General features: G+C 41.0%; 1 protein-coding gene across 6 annotated transcripts in view; it reads left to right on the plus strand.

Moving 5' to 3' along the window:
• The first annotated feature begins 410 nt into the window (after window positions 1-410).
• The window catches only part of RAVER2 (ribonucleoprotein, PTB binding 2), a 100,980-nt gene continuing 84,136 nt past the window's right edge, over window positions 411-17,254 (plus strand). For 2 of the 6 annotated variants that reach the window (XM_086717202.1, XM_086717205.1), the window contains exon 1: window positions 417-850. In XM_086717202.1, coding sequence (XP_086573328.1) covers window positions 623-850 — 228 coding nt within the window. In that variant the 5' untranslated portion in view covers window positions 417-622. Of the gene's footprint in view, window positions 851-17,254 lie in introns of all 6 variants that reach the window. The other 4 variants (XM_086717204.1, XM_086717203.1, XM_086717206.1 and 1 more) reach the window with 4 other exon arrangements.

Consider the following 17,254-nt stretch of genomic DNA (forward strand, 5'->3'; position numbering starts at 1 on the left):
TCATCGTAAACTCAAACTTCTTTGCCAAATATGCACATCTTGAGCACAAAAGGTTAAGGTCCGGGAGCCTGCAGGGCACCTCCCCGGGTTTGGGGAGCCCGAACCGGCGTCTGCAGCCCCCGAGCCGCCCCAGCGCGGGAGTTTCGAGGAGAGCCCGGGGCAGCTGGGTGTCACGTGGAGGGGCCGCGCAGGGTTCGAGTCGCCACCCGGGGAAGCTGCCGCTAAGGGGCCGCATCCCCAGAGCCCTAGCCCGGGCGTTCGCTACGGCCTCGCGAGGAGGGGAGCCCGCCCGCCCACTCGCGGCCGCACAGGTGTCCGGGTGGCTGCGCCCGAGCCCCCACCCGCGCGCAGGGCGGGCGAGAGGGATGGGCGCCGCCCGTGCGCGGGGGCTGGGGGCCGAGGGGGAGGTTCCCGCGAGGTGGTTCTCGGGCTCCTCCTCGGCGCTCAGGTTTCCTCTCCCGCCCGCCGGCTGCTGGCTGCGGCGCCGCCTCCCTCCCCCTCGCGGCCGGGCCCACTCTGCGGCCTCTGCCCGCCTCGCCCCCGCCCGGGCCTCCTCCCGCTTTCTCTCTCCGCTTCCCCTCGAGCCTCCGGAGGAGCCCGCAGCCGCGGGGCGCCCGGGAAGATGGCGGCGGCGGGAGGCGGCAGCGGCGAGGGGGGCGCGGGCCTGGGCGGCGCGGCGGGGTCGGGGCCGGGGCCCTCCGCCGGTGCCAGCGAGGACCCTGCCCGGGGCCCCGCGCCCAGCGCGCTGCACCCCGAGGAGGTCGCCGCGCGGCTGCAGCGGATGCGCCGGGAGCTGAGCAACCGCAGGAAAATCCTGGTGAAAAACCTGCCCCAGGACAGCAGCTGCCAGGTACGAGGATAGGACATTGAGGCGGCCCGTCCCGGGGACATCGGGGCAGGGCTTCCGAGGGAAGCTGCGCGGGGGTGTCGGAGCTGGTGCCCGGCGCCTGAACGGTGGAGGGAAGGAGGGCGTCGCTGCAGAGTTAGAACCGTCTGTGGATTTTGCAAAGCCCCCAGGCTTCCGAGCTGCGGCCCCCGGGCCGGGTGGCACATTAGGAAACTGAGGCTCCGAGAGGCGAATCGGCTGGTCCAAGGTCACGGGAATCGGGGGCGGCTGCCCTCAGTCCGCCCCGCTCTTTCCTTCCCCTGTGGCCCTTGGGTGAGTGTGGGAGGAGAGAAGTCGGGGAAAGAGTAGGCGAAAGGAAGTGAAGGAGAGTGGAAGTGAGCCGAGGAGCACAGTTTTGGGGGGCTAAGTTTTCGGGGCCACCTTGGGAGGGGCAGAGGGCTCCCCCCTGGGGTCCTCCGGCCTTGGGTGTGCCGTGGGGGGCGGGGTCACGGGAGAGCTGAAAGTGAGTTTTGCTGTTGCAGAAGCACTTGCCCAAGTTTGTATGAAAGAACTCTGCCCCCGTCCCCGCCCCCCGGTTTACCAAGGCCCCGGAATGGAGAGGTTATCGCTGCGCTTTGGGGAACCTTGCGGCCACCTTCTGTCATGCCAAGTACTGGAGGATTTGTTACTCAGTGACTCTGAGGAGGCTTAAAGATAGGCTACTTTGTGTCTTTGATCCAGATTAACTGTTGCTTTAAGATCAGAAACTGCATCTTTTTTACCCCCTCCCCCCCCCTTATTGCCAAAGTCTACATCCTCGTTGTAGAAAAGGGAAAAAATACAGAAAAGCGCAAAGAGGGGAAATAGAAATCACCTGTGCTTTTTCTCTTTAATTGAACTATAGTTAACACAATGGTTATATTAGTTTCAGGTATACAGCATAGTGATTGGACATTTCTGTACAATAGGTATTGCTCACTACAGTGTTACCATCTGTCACCATACAAAGTTATTACAGTGTTATGGACTGGTTTCCCGATACAGTTCTTCTCCTGCCCGTGAGGTACTTCTAACTGGAAGTTTGTACCTCTTAATCTCCTTCACCTGTTTCACCCATCCCCTCCCCCCCCCCCCCCCCCCCGCCTTGTTCCTTCTGGCAACCACCAAGTTGTGTGTGTCTATGAGTCTGTTTCTGTTTTGTTCTTTTGTTTTTTAGATACCACATATAAGTGAAATCACATGGCATTTGTCTTTCTCAGTCTGACTTATTTGACTTAGCATAATAATACCCTGCAGGTCCATCCATGTTGTCACCAGTGGCAAGGAAAAATTTACGTATTTCTGATATTTAAAGACAGCCGTTGTTAACGTAAGGTACTATTCTTCTCCCTTTCCCTATGTCTATGTATACATATGTATTTTTGTTTTACCAAAAAAAAAAAAAAACCATGTCTGATTCTTCAGTGTTTCTTAATTGTCTAGATGTTTGTGTATATTTCATATATAGCTTGAATTTATATATTTCGTGTGGATGGAGGAGGGTAGGCTGTCCTGGTGGTGGCAGATTTGGGTAGATTTATGTAGTTCCTTCTATAAGGGGATACCGGGAATTGTAAGTGGGCTGGCGATTGATGATTGCAGTAAGACCCGTAAAATAATGAGAGCAGTGCCTCACTATTTTGTAAATAGACCTTACATAGCCATTCACAATAAATGAGAGCATATAACCTTATAATCCATATGCATGAGGGGCCATTTTGTTTCAAAACGCAATGTAAAAAGACTCTGTCAATACGATATAGCTCATCCCTCCTTCAGCTCTTTCTATCATTGTCCACTTCCCATATGTCAGGTAAGATTTTGTGATGCTACCTGTAAGAACACCTGCAATAGGCTGATTTCATAGAAGCAAATTTCCCCTACCCATGCAAATAGAAGAAAGCAAGGGGCTCAGTAAGAGGGAGGCCTGGAAGAAGCAGGTGGCATTAAAAAAAGTTGAAGGAATAGCAGCTCTGTGTGTAATCTAGGAAAAGGGAGATGGAGAAGTGTCTTAATTTTCTTTTGTTACCACATTCCCTCGCATTCTAGAAATATTTAGACACAAAAGTCTGGACAGTTTGCTCTATTCTTGTTTTTCTTTCGGTATCTCTCATTTCCCTTATTAAGAGCCATGAAAATAAATAAATAAAAGGGTCCAAACATGGGAACCGTTTTAATTGCTATTAGTGATGAATGGAGGTTTTTTGAGAATTCTACTGATTTGTATTTTTGAGGTATTCTTTCTCTGTTATGACTTTATCTTTAGCCTAAATTTTGGAATTTTCTGTAAAGTAGCAAGTATAAACTATTGAATAAAATTGGAGTAAGGTCTAGATGAGTTAAGATACTTGCTGGCAAGTATCTTAAAGTTTTACGTTAAATACTTATGCCACATTTTTTGAGAATTGAAGAGTTTCATCTAAAAACAAAAGTTGTTAGGAACTAGAGATTAATTTCCAGACTTGTTCTAGCATTTTTTTTCTATTCTGATTTATATTATAAAATGTTTTTAATATTTCTGATATGTAGTTTTAAAATCTAAACATGTCAGTGTACATTTGAGTAGTGTTTTTTTTTTCTGTCATCTTCTGTACTTGTATTTCTGCTGGTTTTCTGATCACAATCATAACTGTCAGTGGTCTGTGTTAATTAATTAAGTACAGTAGACCAAAGAATGCTAATTTTTTTTTAACAATTTTCTTTTTTTTTTCAACGTTTATTTATTTTTGGGACAGAGAGAAACAGAACATGAACGGGGGAGGGGCAGAGAGAGAGGGAGACACAGAATCGGAAACAGGCTCCAGGCTCTGAGCCATCAGCCCAGAGCCTGACGCGGGGCTCGAACTCCCGGACCGCGAGATTGTGACCTGGCTGAAGTCGGACGCTTAACCGACTGCGCCACCCAGGCGCCCCAGGAATGCTAATTTTTAAAAGCAGTTGAAAGTCTTTAGATTAATTAGATTGAGAATAGCTATTTTTATTGGTTGAATAAAATTAACATACACTTAATCTACTCTTAAATTGTAATTTTATGAATATATTCTGCAATGATTTTTTTTTTTAACGTTTATTTATTTTTGAGACAGAGAGAGACAGAGCATGAATGGGGGAGGGTCAGAGAGAGGGAGACACAGAATCTGAAACAGGCTCCAGGCTCTGAGCTGTCAGCACAGAGCCCGACGCGGGGCTCGAACTCACGGAGTGTGAGATCGTGACCTGAGCCAAAGTCGGCCGCTTAACCGACTGAGCCACCCAGGTGCCCCTGCAAGGATTTTTTTATATTTTATCTTTTATTTCCCTTAAAAATTCTAATGTCTAATTCTAATGTCTTTCTCAGTGGCTGCAGCTTACTGTCAACTTAAAAATGAGGATTTAACTTTAATTTTCTGTTGTGCCTTTTAGCATTTTATTGCTTGGCTAAACTACCAATTTACTCCTTATGAAACAACTAATATGGTTTAGGAAAAGGTTACTATTTTTTGTTCAGTTGTTAAGTAGTAAGATATTTTAAATGCTCAAATTCTTGTTCTTTTCTAGAAGACTCTCTAGGTTCATTCATTCATTTATTCTAGAATATTACATTAAAGATCAAGGCCATTCCTCACTCTGGTTCTCAAGCTGTATAGTTATGTCTCTAGAAAAGTTACATTGCTAACTGATGAATAGGAGCCTAGTAATACTCTTTGAACATTTTTAAAGCAAGGGTGTTTTCTTTATTAAACTTGATTTTCATAAATCTTACTCAAATTTTAATTTTAGGTAAAAACAGTTCTCAGAAGCTGTCTCATTGAATAGTTACAGTGCAGTCAGGTGCTGCTGTCTGGTTGGTCTCCTGTGTTTTCTCGAATCCTCTTAGCCCTCTGTGTTTTCATAGTCTCAGCTCTGGCTCATGTCCTTTGTCATCTCTTGCCTAGACTTAGTACAGCTTTTCTGTTTGTCATCTACCCTCATTATTGTCCTGTGTCTTATGTTTTAGCCCATCCTGCTTATTGCTTCCCTTGAGAGAACTCCTCAAAGCACAAATCCAAGAATGTCACTCTACTACAAAAAGAAAAAGAGAAAAAAGAGAAGAAAGGAAAAGTTTAGCTCTGCATTCTCAAAAGAGAAAAAGAGGGAAAAAAAGAGAAGGAAAAGTTTAGCTGTACATTCTCAAAATCTTCCTCAAATGTCCCTCAACTTGTCTCTTTTCCTCAAATCATAAGGAATAGTGAAGCTCAATTAGCTTATTCCAAGAGTGAAATTGCTTTGAAACTTCATGTTCTGACTGAAAAATTCGTGTTAATTTTATGTTCTAGTAAACTTGGATTTAATGTAAAAACAATGACTTAAACTTGTTTCACTGCCTTCCAACTTTTTCTCGTAAACTTGACATGGAAGATGCACATATTTATCCTATGATTTTTTTTTTTAATGTTTATTCATTTTTGAGAGAGAGAGAAGCAAGGAAGAGGCAGAGAGAGAGGGAGACACAGAATCAGAAGCAGGCTCCAGGCTCTGAGCTGTCAGCACAGAGCCTGATGGGGGGCTCACACCCACAAATCATGAGATCTTGACCTGAGCTGAAGTCGGACGCTTAACCAACTGAGCCATCCAGGCGCCCCATCCTGTGTTTTTCTGTGCTCCTTTATTACCATGGAGTACTCAGACCTTGTGTTGAAAGGCATGACATAATAGGATAGAAATATAAGATTCTAGGGTTTTTGTAACTTGGCCCCTGCCTACATTTGCAGTCTCCTTTCTTATTAGTCATGCCTTGGATTCTGCTGTAGCCTTTTCAACCTACCTACATGCCGAAGTGTTTCAGAACATTATGATTTGAATATTTATAGAAATGTCTTTGAATGTTTGTGTTTTGGAATGTAACTTTAGTGATTATTTTATAACAAATAACATTTCTAATAATTATAGTGAATAATAAACAGTGTTAAATGCTGGTTCTTATTCAGAATAGCCGTTGTGAATGTGTGTCTGTGGATAGTCTTTTGCAACTATGAACTTAGAATTTTATTTTAAGGTAATGTTCTAATATGTGTTTTTGTTGCACTTTCTATAGATTGTTTACACTTGTTGGTTAACCTGGCTCTGTTTCAAACGAATTGTTACTGGGGTTTCAAAATGGAGAAGACAGTGGCATTTATTCTCTATACTGTTTGAATTCACTCAGTTTTCTCCTAAATGTTATGTATGTGTACATGTGTTTTGTTTTTGTTTAGAAGTTAGAATCTGGAAGAGATTTCATTGTGTAATTAAGAGAAAATGTGAAGGGCTTAGGGCTAACAGCCAAGGTTAGTAATAGAAACAAAACGTTGTATTGTCTCACTCGGGGCGTTATTAACTTTCATTTTGAAGTACTCTATTATAATACTTAATGAGAAGCTTGATGGTTAATTCACCGAGGTCCATTTCAAAGCATAGTATTATCAACTAAGCACTTTTTAGAATAACAAACCACCAAAGGTAGAAAGTTCCAGTTAATTTTCTTCTTAAAAGCTACTTATTCCTGTGTTTCTTTTGTATTTGTCAGAAACCTATAGCATTTTCTCACATATTTTGTGTTCATTAATTGTGAGATTTAAAAAAAAATTTTTTTTAATGTTTGTTTATTTTTGAGACAGAGAGAGACACAGCATGAGCAGGGAAGGGGCAGAGAGAGAGGGAGACACAGAATGTGAAGCAGGCTCCAGGCTCTGAGCTGTCAGCACAGAGCCCGACGCGGGGCTCGAACTCACGAACTGTGAGATCATGACCTGAACCGAAGTCGGACGCTTAACCGACTGAGCCACCCAGGTGCCCCAATTGTGAGATTTTTTTAAATAATTTTTTTAGTGTTTATTTATTTATTTATTTATTTTTTTTTTTTCCAACGTTTATTTATTTTTGGGACAGAGAGAGACAGAGCATGAATGGGGGAGGGGCAGAGAGAGAGGGAGACACAGAATCGGAAACAGGCTCCAGGCTCCGAGCCATTAGCCCAGAGCCCGACGCGGGGCTCGAACTCACGGACCGCAAGATCGTGACCTGGCTGAAGTCGGACGCTTAACCGACTGCGCCACCCAGGCGCCCCAGTGTTTATTTATTTTTGAGAGAGGCAGAGAGCAGGGGAGGGGCAGAGAGAGGGAGACACAGAATCAGAAGCAGGCTCCAGGCTCTGAGCTGTCATCACAGAGCCTGACGTGGGGCTCAAACCCACGAATCCTGAGATCTTGACTGAGCTGAAGTTGGACACTTAACCAAGTGAGTCTCACAGCACCCCTAACTGTGAGATTTAAAAATATACATTATTTGTTTTCTCTAATAATCAGTAATTACTGTCTCTTTTCACAAGAGCGCAATTACTCACTTTTTCCTAATAATACTGGGATATTTTTACATTTTGAAAATATTCTTTCTTATTGAGAATACCATTTTGCATTCTTGATAAGTTGTTATTCTTAGTGTAGTTACTTAGCGTAGTTTACACAACTTAAAAGTTATCTGTTTCCTAGTGTAGTTAATCAGAATTGCGTGATGGGTTCTTTTCTGTATGCTTTATTATTCCCAATGTAACAAGGACACTGAAAGCTGCTAGAGGGACATCTTCGAGACTTCTGGGTTGCCCCTGGCTCGGTAAGTTTCTGTCTTGGCAGGAATTCTTGCAGAGTGTTTCAGCAATGCTTGTTCTCTGCTCTGAAAACATATTCAAGAAGAGGAGTCCTTTGTGGTCAGTGTCACGATGCTGGATGTTAACAAGCAGTCTAAAGAAATCTCAGGTGATTTATAGGCCATTTCCTAATTAATGACCAGCTTATGTTTATAAATTATTTTTTGGACTTGCAACGTGTTTTCCCATAGAATAACATGGCAGATGGTGTTTAGTGTTGTCGGTTAGCACCTTAACAGCTATTTGAGGTTTCTGATGCTTCTGAAGTTTAAGCTGATCTAAATAGTACAGTAACATCTAAACAGCTTTGTGCACCAACAGCCTCTTCCAGCTTCAAGTCATTGACGGGTACACTTGTGCCTTATGGCCACGCTCAAGAAAGCTGTACTTACGGCAATTGCTCTTTAAACAAACAAGATCACGAACATCAGGGAAGCATTAAATGAGATCATCTCTGATGGAAGGCTGTTGCTGAAAAGGGGTCCCTCTGGCCCCCTGAATTTTGTCTCTTACTACTTCTGTTTGGATTTATCTTCCCTACTTTGTAGCCAGCAGTCCTTAGGAGCTTTCAGAACCCATTTCTTAACTGTGGGCAGAAAGTTTTATGCTTAGCTCTACTTAGACCAGCTGAAACAAGACAAAGGAAGGTTAAAATGCAAATAGAGAAAACAAAATTCTAAATTTAAATGTTCTATGATTGCTTGTCTGAAACCTTGGCGCTGTATTTTGTTTGCCTGGGGAGGCAGTTGCCTTGTCTAAGAGGAGGATGTGTATGGAGAGGGGTAATAAATGAGAAGTGGGAAAATCAGACCACCTGGAATGCTTGTCTCTATATTTTGGCTTATGATTATCTGCAGATGATTGTCCTTGGTCACTGTGCTGAGTATCGTTCATTTGTTCTTCCAGATCTGTCTCCATCCTTCTCACCTGTGCTGTGTCCTGGGCGGCTTATCTTACTGTAGATTGCACTAACCAGGCTCTCTCATCCTCTAATTTCTGGTTCCATTTGGCCAGAGCCACCAGTGGGAGATTAAAGGGTGAAAGAGAGCTAGATTGGAGCATTTATTCACCCAGCTCCCTTTCTACCAGGATACCTTGGGTTGGCTGTTTCCTCTTTCAAAGGTCACAGTTCCTTTCCAGTGGCACACCATCCAACTAAGCTCTTTGGGTTGTTGTAATCATAATCCCTCTGCCAGGGGTTATGGGAGACTGTTGTTAACCATAGTTTTTTTTAATTTTTAAGCCTTTGTAGATAGTGTCTTTAAAAAATTATCTTTGAGGTGACTGGGTGGCCCAATTGGTTGAGCATTCAACTTCAGCTCAGGTCATGATATCACGGTCATGATATCAGGTCATGATATCATGAGCTGAGAAGCTCAGAGCTTGGAGCCTGCTTCAGATTCTGTGTCTCCATCTCTCTCTCTGCCCACCCCCCCCTGCCCCCACTTGCGCGCTCGCTCACACTCTCTCAAAAATGAAAACATTAAAAAAAATTCAATTACTTAGTTTTTGAGTATGCGGTGTTTCTTGCTCAGAACCTGATGCTGTTGCCTACCCAGTTTCCTTTCTTTCCCTCGTCTTTCCTCATAGAACCCAGATTTTCCTTTGAGACTCTTTCCCTCCCTCATTACTTAGCAATTATATGACTTGAGTCCGTTTGATAGAAGTCACCCCATTGGTTTGGGTGACATAAACCAATAAGCAGTGTTCTTCCCTTTTGGCATGAGAATTAAAGCATGGGCCCCCTAAGCCAGTCACTATATCATTGTTCCTTGACTGTAGTGATTGCTTCAACCCAATATAACAAGAAGCTTAGGACTTTTGTTTGCTTGTTAAGGTAAGGAGTTCTCTTCCTACTGGATACGAATGCAGAGGCACATTGCCCTGATTGCTGCTGGCTATCTGAGGACAGAGCAGACATCCAAAGGGGGATTGGACTGAGGTGGAGGAAAAAGAGAGAGAGAGAAAAGCTGAGCTAGAGCCCTGGTCAAGCTATATCTGAAACTTAGCTCTGGATTTCATACATATGCAAGCCACTAATTCCTTTTATTTCATGGATTTCAAGTTGGGTCTTACGTTACTACCAACCAATAGTATGCTAATTAATATAGAAGTAAAAAAAAAAAAAAAACAAAGTAAAATCTCAGTATTGGAAGGGATGGCAGAAGATATTTTATCTAACTCTTTTGCTTACTGCATAAATAAATCCAATTTAAAGTTCTCAACCCGTGAACTTTTAACACCTTTACTTTCAAAGACATCACTGCTTAGTAAAGTATCCTACTTTACCTTCAGACAGCTTTAGTGTCTTATTTATACTGAATATATAAAATTAATTTCCCTGAAATTTTGATTTCTTGATCCAACTTTTCCCCTCCCATAATAGAGAATTTGTCATATTGTTTTTTAACTTACAACTTCAATTCCTTCAAACCACTAGTTTTTCAGATATGAGTCCAAATTTCCTCACAGACTTAATTCTTTTTCCCTGAATGCACACCACTACTACTTTGTTATCGTATATCTTAAAATGTGGCACGCAAAATTGAGTATGATTGTCTAATTGAGATCTTCCAGTAATCCCTCTGCAAGAACAAATTTCTTTCTCCTTTAGATATCTGTAGCAACAATAAAAAATTTTGTTCATTGGGTGCTTACTATTGCCAGACACTGTATATTTTGTTTACATGATACTTACCCCTCATTTCAAGACTCTAAAATCAGAATTTCTCCGGGCACCTGGGTGGCTCAGTCGGTTAAGCGTCCGACTTCAGCTCAGGTCATGATCTCACACAGTTTGTGAGTTCGAGCCCCGCATTGGGCTCTGTGCTGACAGCTCAGAGTCTGGAGGCTGCTTCACATTCTGTGTCTCCCTCTCTCTCTGCCCCTTCCCTGCTCATGCTGTGTCTCTCTCTGTCTCAAAAATAAATAAACATTAAAAAAAATTTTTTTTTTAATTTAAAAAAAAATCAGAATTTCTCATTTCCATTTTATTGATAGGGAAACAGATGCAAAATTGATGTTAAGCAGTTTGCCAAAGGTCATTCCACTAATTAGTGGTAAGGTAAAAAGACTAATGTCTGTTTGGTTCCAAAGCTCATATTCTTATCCTACACTGTATTATACTTACAATTCTTCTCCACACACACTGTAGCGTGTCCTCCAAAGGACAGGAATTATGTAATATTTACCTTTGTGTCACAAATATTTCACCTAGAGCCTGACACATTGTTCCAAGGGAAATTTAAAACAGGATTACCCGCCTACTTTGTTCTAAAATTTTAGACTTCTATTAATATGTCTGACATACTCAAGTATTCATGACTGACTTGCACAATGAAGAAATTTTGCATTGTAAGATTGTGCTGGCTTTTTTGGCAGTGATGTTACTCCATTTACTTATAATTCAATCAGTCAACTGTTTATGGCTTATGAGTAGGTTGAAAGCCATAAACGCTCTCTCCAGGAAAAGTGTTTAATATTCCTAGACACGTAGAAATTTGCATGTAATTTCAAGAGATTATGGATCTCTTGTAACTTACGCCTGATCTCCCTGGGGAATTATAGACCCAGGTTGAGAAGTGCCTTTCCAGGCTAATATAATTTGGTCATATTTTTTGGGACTTCACATGAGTATGGACCATTTGAGCAGATCCAGAGCTCAAAGAGTTTTCATCCGAATCTGTTGTAGGCCATGTTTATGCCAGATCCTCCATCTGGGCAAGAATATAAATCAATCTCCTTAATTTTCTTTCTTAAAAAAGTCAACTGAGTCACTTCATGTTTGTTGTAAAAGCTCATTCTTCTCCAGCCTCCCCAGCAGTACCAATGGACACTTGAGGCACTATGCCTGGCACGGAGGTTTACAAGGAATTGCAGTGTATTATTTTCTCCTTAACATGTACTAAATGTCAGAGACTGATACGAAGAATGTTTCTCTTTATTATTTTTAAAAATTTAAAACATTTTTTAAATGTTTATTAATTTTTGAGAGAGAGAGCGTGAGCAGGGGTGGGGCAGAGAGAGAGGGAGACACAGAATAGTCCGAAGCAGGCTCCAGGCTCTGGGCTGTCAGCACAGAGCCCAATGTGGGGCTCGAACCCCCAAACCGTGAGATCATGACCTGAGCTGAAGTCGGATGCTTAACTGACTGAGCCACCCAGGTGCCCCAAGAATATTTCTCTTTAAAACATGGGAAGACAGTTGCCCATTGTGCTGGTCAGTGTTCTTCACAATAAGTATTTGATAAGAAAGAAGTTTCTCTCTTTTTTTAGTTTTCTGAGTCCCTAGCTCATTGTGGACTCTTAAACTTGTTTTTTATGCATTTAGTGCCTAATTCTGTGCTTATTTTTACTATCGTTATCGTTAGGTTTGTGAACTTATCACTCCCCTGTACTCATGCATTTTCCTTGTGTTTGAAGCTTTCTGTTAACTGTTTGTTACCACAGGAATGCCAAAAGAGCATTACAACTCATTGAATTTGTTCAAGCCTGTATTTGTATGCGTATACTTTGCCTCTCTTCCTGTCACCTTGACCTACTTCATCCCACCCCTTTTGCCCCAGCCAGTTGGGCTTTATATCTTTCCTCAACCCACTACTGTAATTTTCTTCTCTTAGCTCCCAGCTTTTATTTTCTGGACTTTGGATCTTCTGTTACCCACAAGTTTAACTGCTTGCTTTTGAGTGCAGATTCGTCTCCATTTCCCTGACTTTATATCCTGTGGGCTTTTTACAGCCTTATCTAGAGTATAGGTAGGTAATGGCAAGAAACAAGAACATGTGAATCTGGAAAGTTTTGAAACCTCAAACATACAGAAAAGTACAATACAAAGAACTTTTCTCCCTGAACTGTTTGAGAGTGAGTACCGCCATGATGTTTTACCACCCTGAGTCCTTCATTGTGTATTTCCTACAAATTTGGACATTTTCTGACATAACTACATCACTACTATGAAAGTAAAAATAACTGCCACCTAATCCTCAAATCACTAGGATAACTGCTTTGGATCTAATGTTATCCCACTAATGTCTTTCATCGTGGAAGGATCCAGTTCAGAATTATGTATTGCACTTAGTTGTGTCTTTTTAGTCTTTTTTAGCCTGGAATAAGTCCTTAGTCTTTGCTTGGCTTTTATGACCTTGACCCTTTTGAAGATGAGATGGGTCAGTTATTTTGTAGAATGTCCTTCAACTTGAAGTTGTCTGATATTTCTTCATGATTAGATTCAAGTGAGTTATCCTTGGCAGGACAGGGTGGTACACATTTTAGATTTTGGCTCATTGTTGGTAAAATTAACTTTGATCATTTTGACTTTTATTAAAGTGGTATCTTCTCCATGCAGAGATTTCCCTTTGTAATCAATAAGGATTTTAAAGGAGGATACTTTAATTAAGACTGTGTAAATATTCTATTCCCTTTCAAGTGTTCAATTTATTTATTTATATTAAAAATAGGCTCATGGGTTCTATGTTGCTCAATGGGTTATACTTCATTAATTACTTATTTTCATGCTTAAATTGTTTTAGATTTGAGCAGTGGGAGCTTCTTCAAGCTGGCTCCTATGTCCTCTTCTTCAGTCTTTTATTTTGCAATAATTTTAGGTTTACAGAAAAAATTGCAAAGATATGAGATAGAGTTCCCATGTATCCCAGTTTCCATTCATGTTATATCTTATATACTCAAGGTACGTTAGTGAGGACTAAGACATTAACATTGGTACATTATTATTAACAGAACTTCAGTCTTTGGATTTCATTAGTTTTTTCACTTATGTCGTCTTTCTGTTCCAAGATCCAATTCAGGGGCCCACATTGCACTCAGTCACTATGTCCCATTGGTCTCCATTCTGCATCAGTTTCTCTTCCTTGCTTTTTATGACCTTGACAGCTTTGGTTAGCTATCTTTTAGAATGCCCCTCCACATTGGTTTGTATGATGTTTTTCTCATGAGAGATTAGGGTTATGGAATTTTGGTAAGAATTCCGTAGAGGTGAGGTGTACTTCTGATAACATCATTTCAGGGAGAACATGACTTACTACCAGTGATGTTAACCTTGATCATTTGCATAAGGTGATGTCTTCTGTGTCATTCCTGTAAAGACACAATCTTTCCCATTCACGATTCCTTGGAAACAAGTCACTAATTCCAGCACACACTTATGGGAAGGGTCTGAGGTCCTTGTACATGTCCCCATCCTTTGCCAAGCATTTCCTTTGTTTTCAACATAAGATGTTGCAGCTTATTTTGCACTTTCTGTGCTTCAGCCCTGGAACCAGCCATTTCATGAAGGCACCTGTTATGGACTGAATGTGTGTGTTCCTCCAAATTCATATGTTGAAGACCTAGCCCCCCTCCCCTCACCGTGTGGCTATATTTGGAGATGGGGCTTCTGTGGAAGTAATTAAGGTTAAACAAGGCTGTAAGGGTGGGGCCCTGATCCAGCAGGAGAAGGATCCTCAGAAGAAAAGACCCCAGAGAGCTTGCTGTCTGCTGTGTGCATCCACTTCCCTCCCCTAAATGTGTACAAGCACTAGAGAAAGGCTATATGAGGACCAGATGATGAAACATTTATAAGCCATATTAGGGAGTTTGGATTTTACTTTAAGGGAAATGAGGATCCATTGAAATAATTAACCCAAGGTAGTGATGCAATCTTATTTCTAGCTGTCAAAAAGTAACACTATGTTGTTTTTGTTTTTATCTTTCAAACTTTGTTCTTGGCCTAATCCTCATTCTAAGGCTAGGAGGTAAGTGATGCAGTAAGTTTTAGAAATGTGATGGGAATGTATATTTCTTAGACTTTATTTTTGTAGTGCTGATACTTAAGATACAATATAGTTTAGTAGTTCACGGTGTTTGCTCTAGAGTCTGTTATTCTGGGTTTGAATCCTAGATCAATCGCATACTGTCTATACTGTAAGTCACTATACTTTTCTAGGCCTCAATGGCCTCATCTTTAAAATCTGGATAATAAAATCCAGCTTTAAAATCTAGCTAATCTGGGTTAAATAGGATTAAATGAGATAATATCTATAAATTGCCTGGGATACAGTGAGCACTCCGTAAATTATCATTATTATTACTATTTTGATAATAAGAAAAGCTAAAAGTGTATTAATTTTTTTAGACAAAGTTAGAATGTTCCCCTGGCAAAAAGTTTGTATTCAAATGAACTTCCCAACATAATAGCTCCATTTACAGTTGCTAAAATTTTACCAAAGTTAAAATTAATACCACATTTACTCAGGCAGTATCATGAAAGATAATATATGATAGACCCTCCATTGGGCCAAAAAAAATTATTACCTGATGTGCAACATGCAAATGCAGTTCTAAGCAAGCAATAGCATATCTAGGTTTGGAGCCTAAGAGAGAGGTTTGAAAGTGGAAATAAGAATTTAGAGATCATTGGCACGAAGATGGAACTTAAGGCATCACGAGTGATGCAAAAAAAGCATTTGATAAAATTTAACACCCATTCCTAGTAAAAATTCATAGGAATCAGGAATAGAAGAGAACTCAAACTTGAAGATTATCTAGAAAACCCAAAGCCATCATATTCAATGGTGAACTACTGAGAACTTTCCCTCTGAGATTAGGAGCAGTGTCAGCATCACTTCCATTCCAGATTGTACTGGAAATTGTAGCTAGCATAATATGGGCTAACAGACTGAAAACTGATAAGCAACAGGGAAATTTAAAAATCGTTGGAACACAAAATGTCTTTAGGACTTGGGTAGGAAAGGATTTCTTTTTTTTTTTCTTTTTTTTTCAGTGTGGGGGGTGAAGGTGAGCAAGGGGCAGAGAGAGGGAGAGAAGTGGGGCTCACCCAAAGCAGGGCTCATGCTCACCCCATGCAGGGGCTCATGCTCGCCCGAAGTGGGGCTTGAGCTCACCAACTGTGAGATTATGACCCAAGCTGAAGCCAAGAGTCAGAGGCTTATCTGTGCAAGCCACCCACCTGCCTCAGGAAGGACTTCTTAATGTACAAAAAATACAAATGGTAAAGGAAAGAATTAATAAATTTGGCTTGATTAAAATGATACATTTCTCTTCACCAGAAAAATTCACAAATAAAATAACAGACCACATAGCAGGGGAATACATTTATAATACAGTTCCCAACAAAGGATTAGTATGCAGAATATGTTTAAAAAAAAAAAAAAAACTCCTACAAGTCATTAAAAGACAAATACAATAGAAAAATGGCAATCAAGATGAGTGTTTTCCAGAAAGAGAAATAAATGGCAAATAAACATGAAAAGATGCCTACATCAGTTAAAGTTCTTCAGAGATACATGTATAATATTCATGTTAAAATGTATTTATACTATATGCAGATATATATATAGAGAGAGAGAGCTTGATTGATTGATTGAGGGAGCTGGCAAGTCTAGAATCTGTCACACACACCAACAGGCTAGAAAGTCAGGCATGTTTTGATGCTACGGTCTTGAGGCAGGATTGCTTCTCCAGGAAACCTCAGTTTTTGGTGTTAAGGCCTTCATCTGATTAGATGAGGCCCACCCACATTATGTAAGGTTGTCTCCTTTACTTAAACTGATGGTAGATACTAACCACATCTATAAAATCCTTCACAGCAGCACTTAGATTAATGTTTAGATAGCTGGATACTATAGCCAAGTCAACCTAAAAGTAACTATCACAAGCTCTACCTTTAGTAATCAAGGGAATACAAGTTAAGATCACAGTGAGGTACAGTTATATCCATGAAATTGACAAGTATCTGGTAACACCAAGCATTGTAGGGATATGTATTAGCAGGACTTTCACATCCTCCTGATGGAATATAGACTGGTACAGCCATTCCAGCAAACAAATTGGCACTTTCATACAAAGATGATTATTTGCATATGTGCAGCCCAGGAATTTCATTTCTTCAGAAACTTGTACACGAGCACTAGGAAATATATAAAATTTATAAGAATGTGGTAGTAATTTACTTTTATTTTAATTTATTTTATTTTTAATTACATCCAAGTTAGCATATAGTGCAATAATGATTTCAGGAGTAGATTCCAGTGATTCTTCCCCTATGTATAACACCCAGTGTTCATCCCAACAAGTGTCCTCCTTAATGCCCCTGACACATTTAGCGCATCCCCCCTCCCACTCACAGCACCTCCAGCAACCCTCTGTTCTCTGTATTTAAGAGTCTCTGATGGTTTGTCCCCCTCCGTGTTTTTATTTTATTTTTGTTTCCCTTCCCTTATGTTCATCTGTTTTGTATCTTAAATTCCACATATGAGTGAAGTCATATGAATGATGTATTTCGCTTAGCATGATACACTCTAGATCCATCCATGTTGTTGCAAATGGCAAGATTTCATTCTTTTAGATTGCCAAATAATACTCCATTGTATATATATACCACATCTTTATCCATTCATCTGTTGATGGACATTTTGGGCTCTTTCCATACTTTGGCCATTGTCGATAGTGCTGCTATAAACATTGGGGTACATGTGCCCCTTCAAAACAGCACACCTGTATCCCTTGTATATATACCTAGTAGTGCAACTGCTAGGTCATAGGGTAGTTCTATTTTTAACTTTTGAGAAACCTCCATACTGTTTTCCAGAGTGGCTGCACCAGTTTGCACTCCCACCAGCAGTGCAAAAGAGATCATCTTTCTGCACGTCCTCACCAACATCTGCTGTTTTTCTCTTATTATTTAAATTTTTTTTACTGTTTATTTTTGAGAGGGAGCATGGGTGGGGAAGAGAG

The sequence above is a fragment of the Puma concolor genome, chromosome C1 (genome assembly GCF_028749965.1).
Source record: "Puma concolor isolate L17-30 chromosome C1, mPumCon1.1.hap2, whole genome shotgun sequence".
Taxonomy (NCBI): domain Eukaryota; kingdom Metazoa; phylum Chordata; class Mammalia; order Carnivora; family Felidae; genus Puma; species Puma concolor.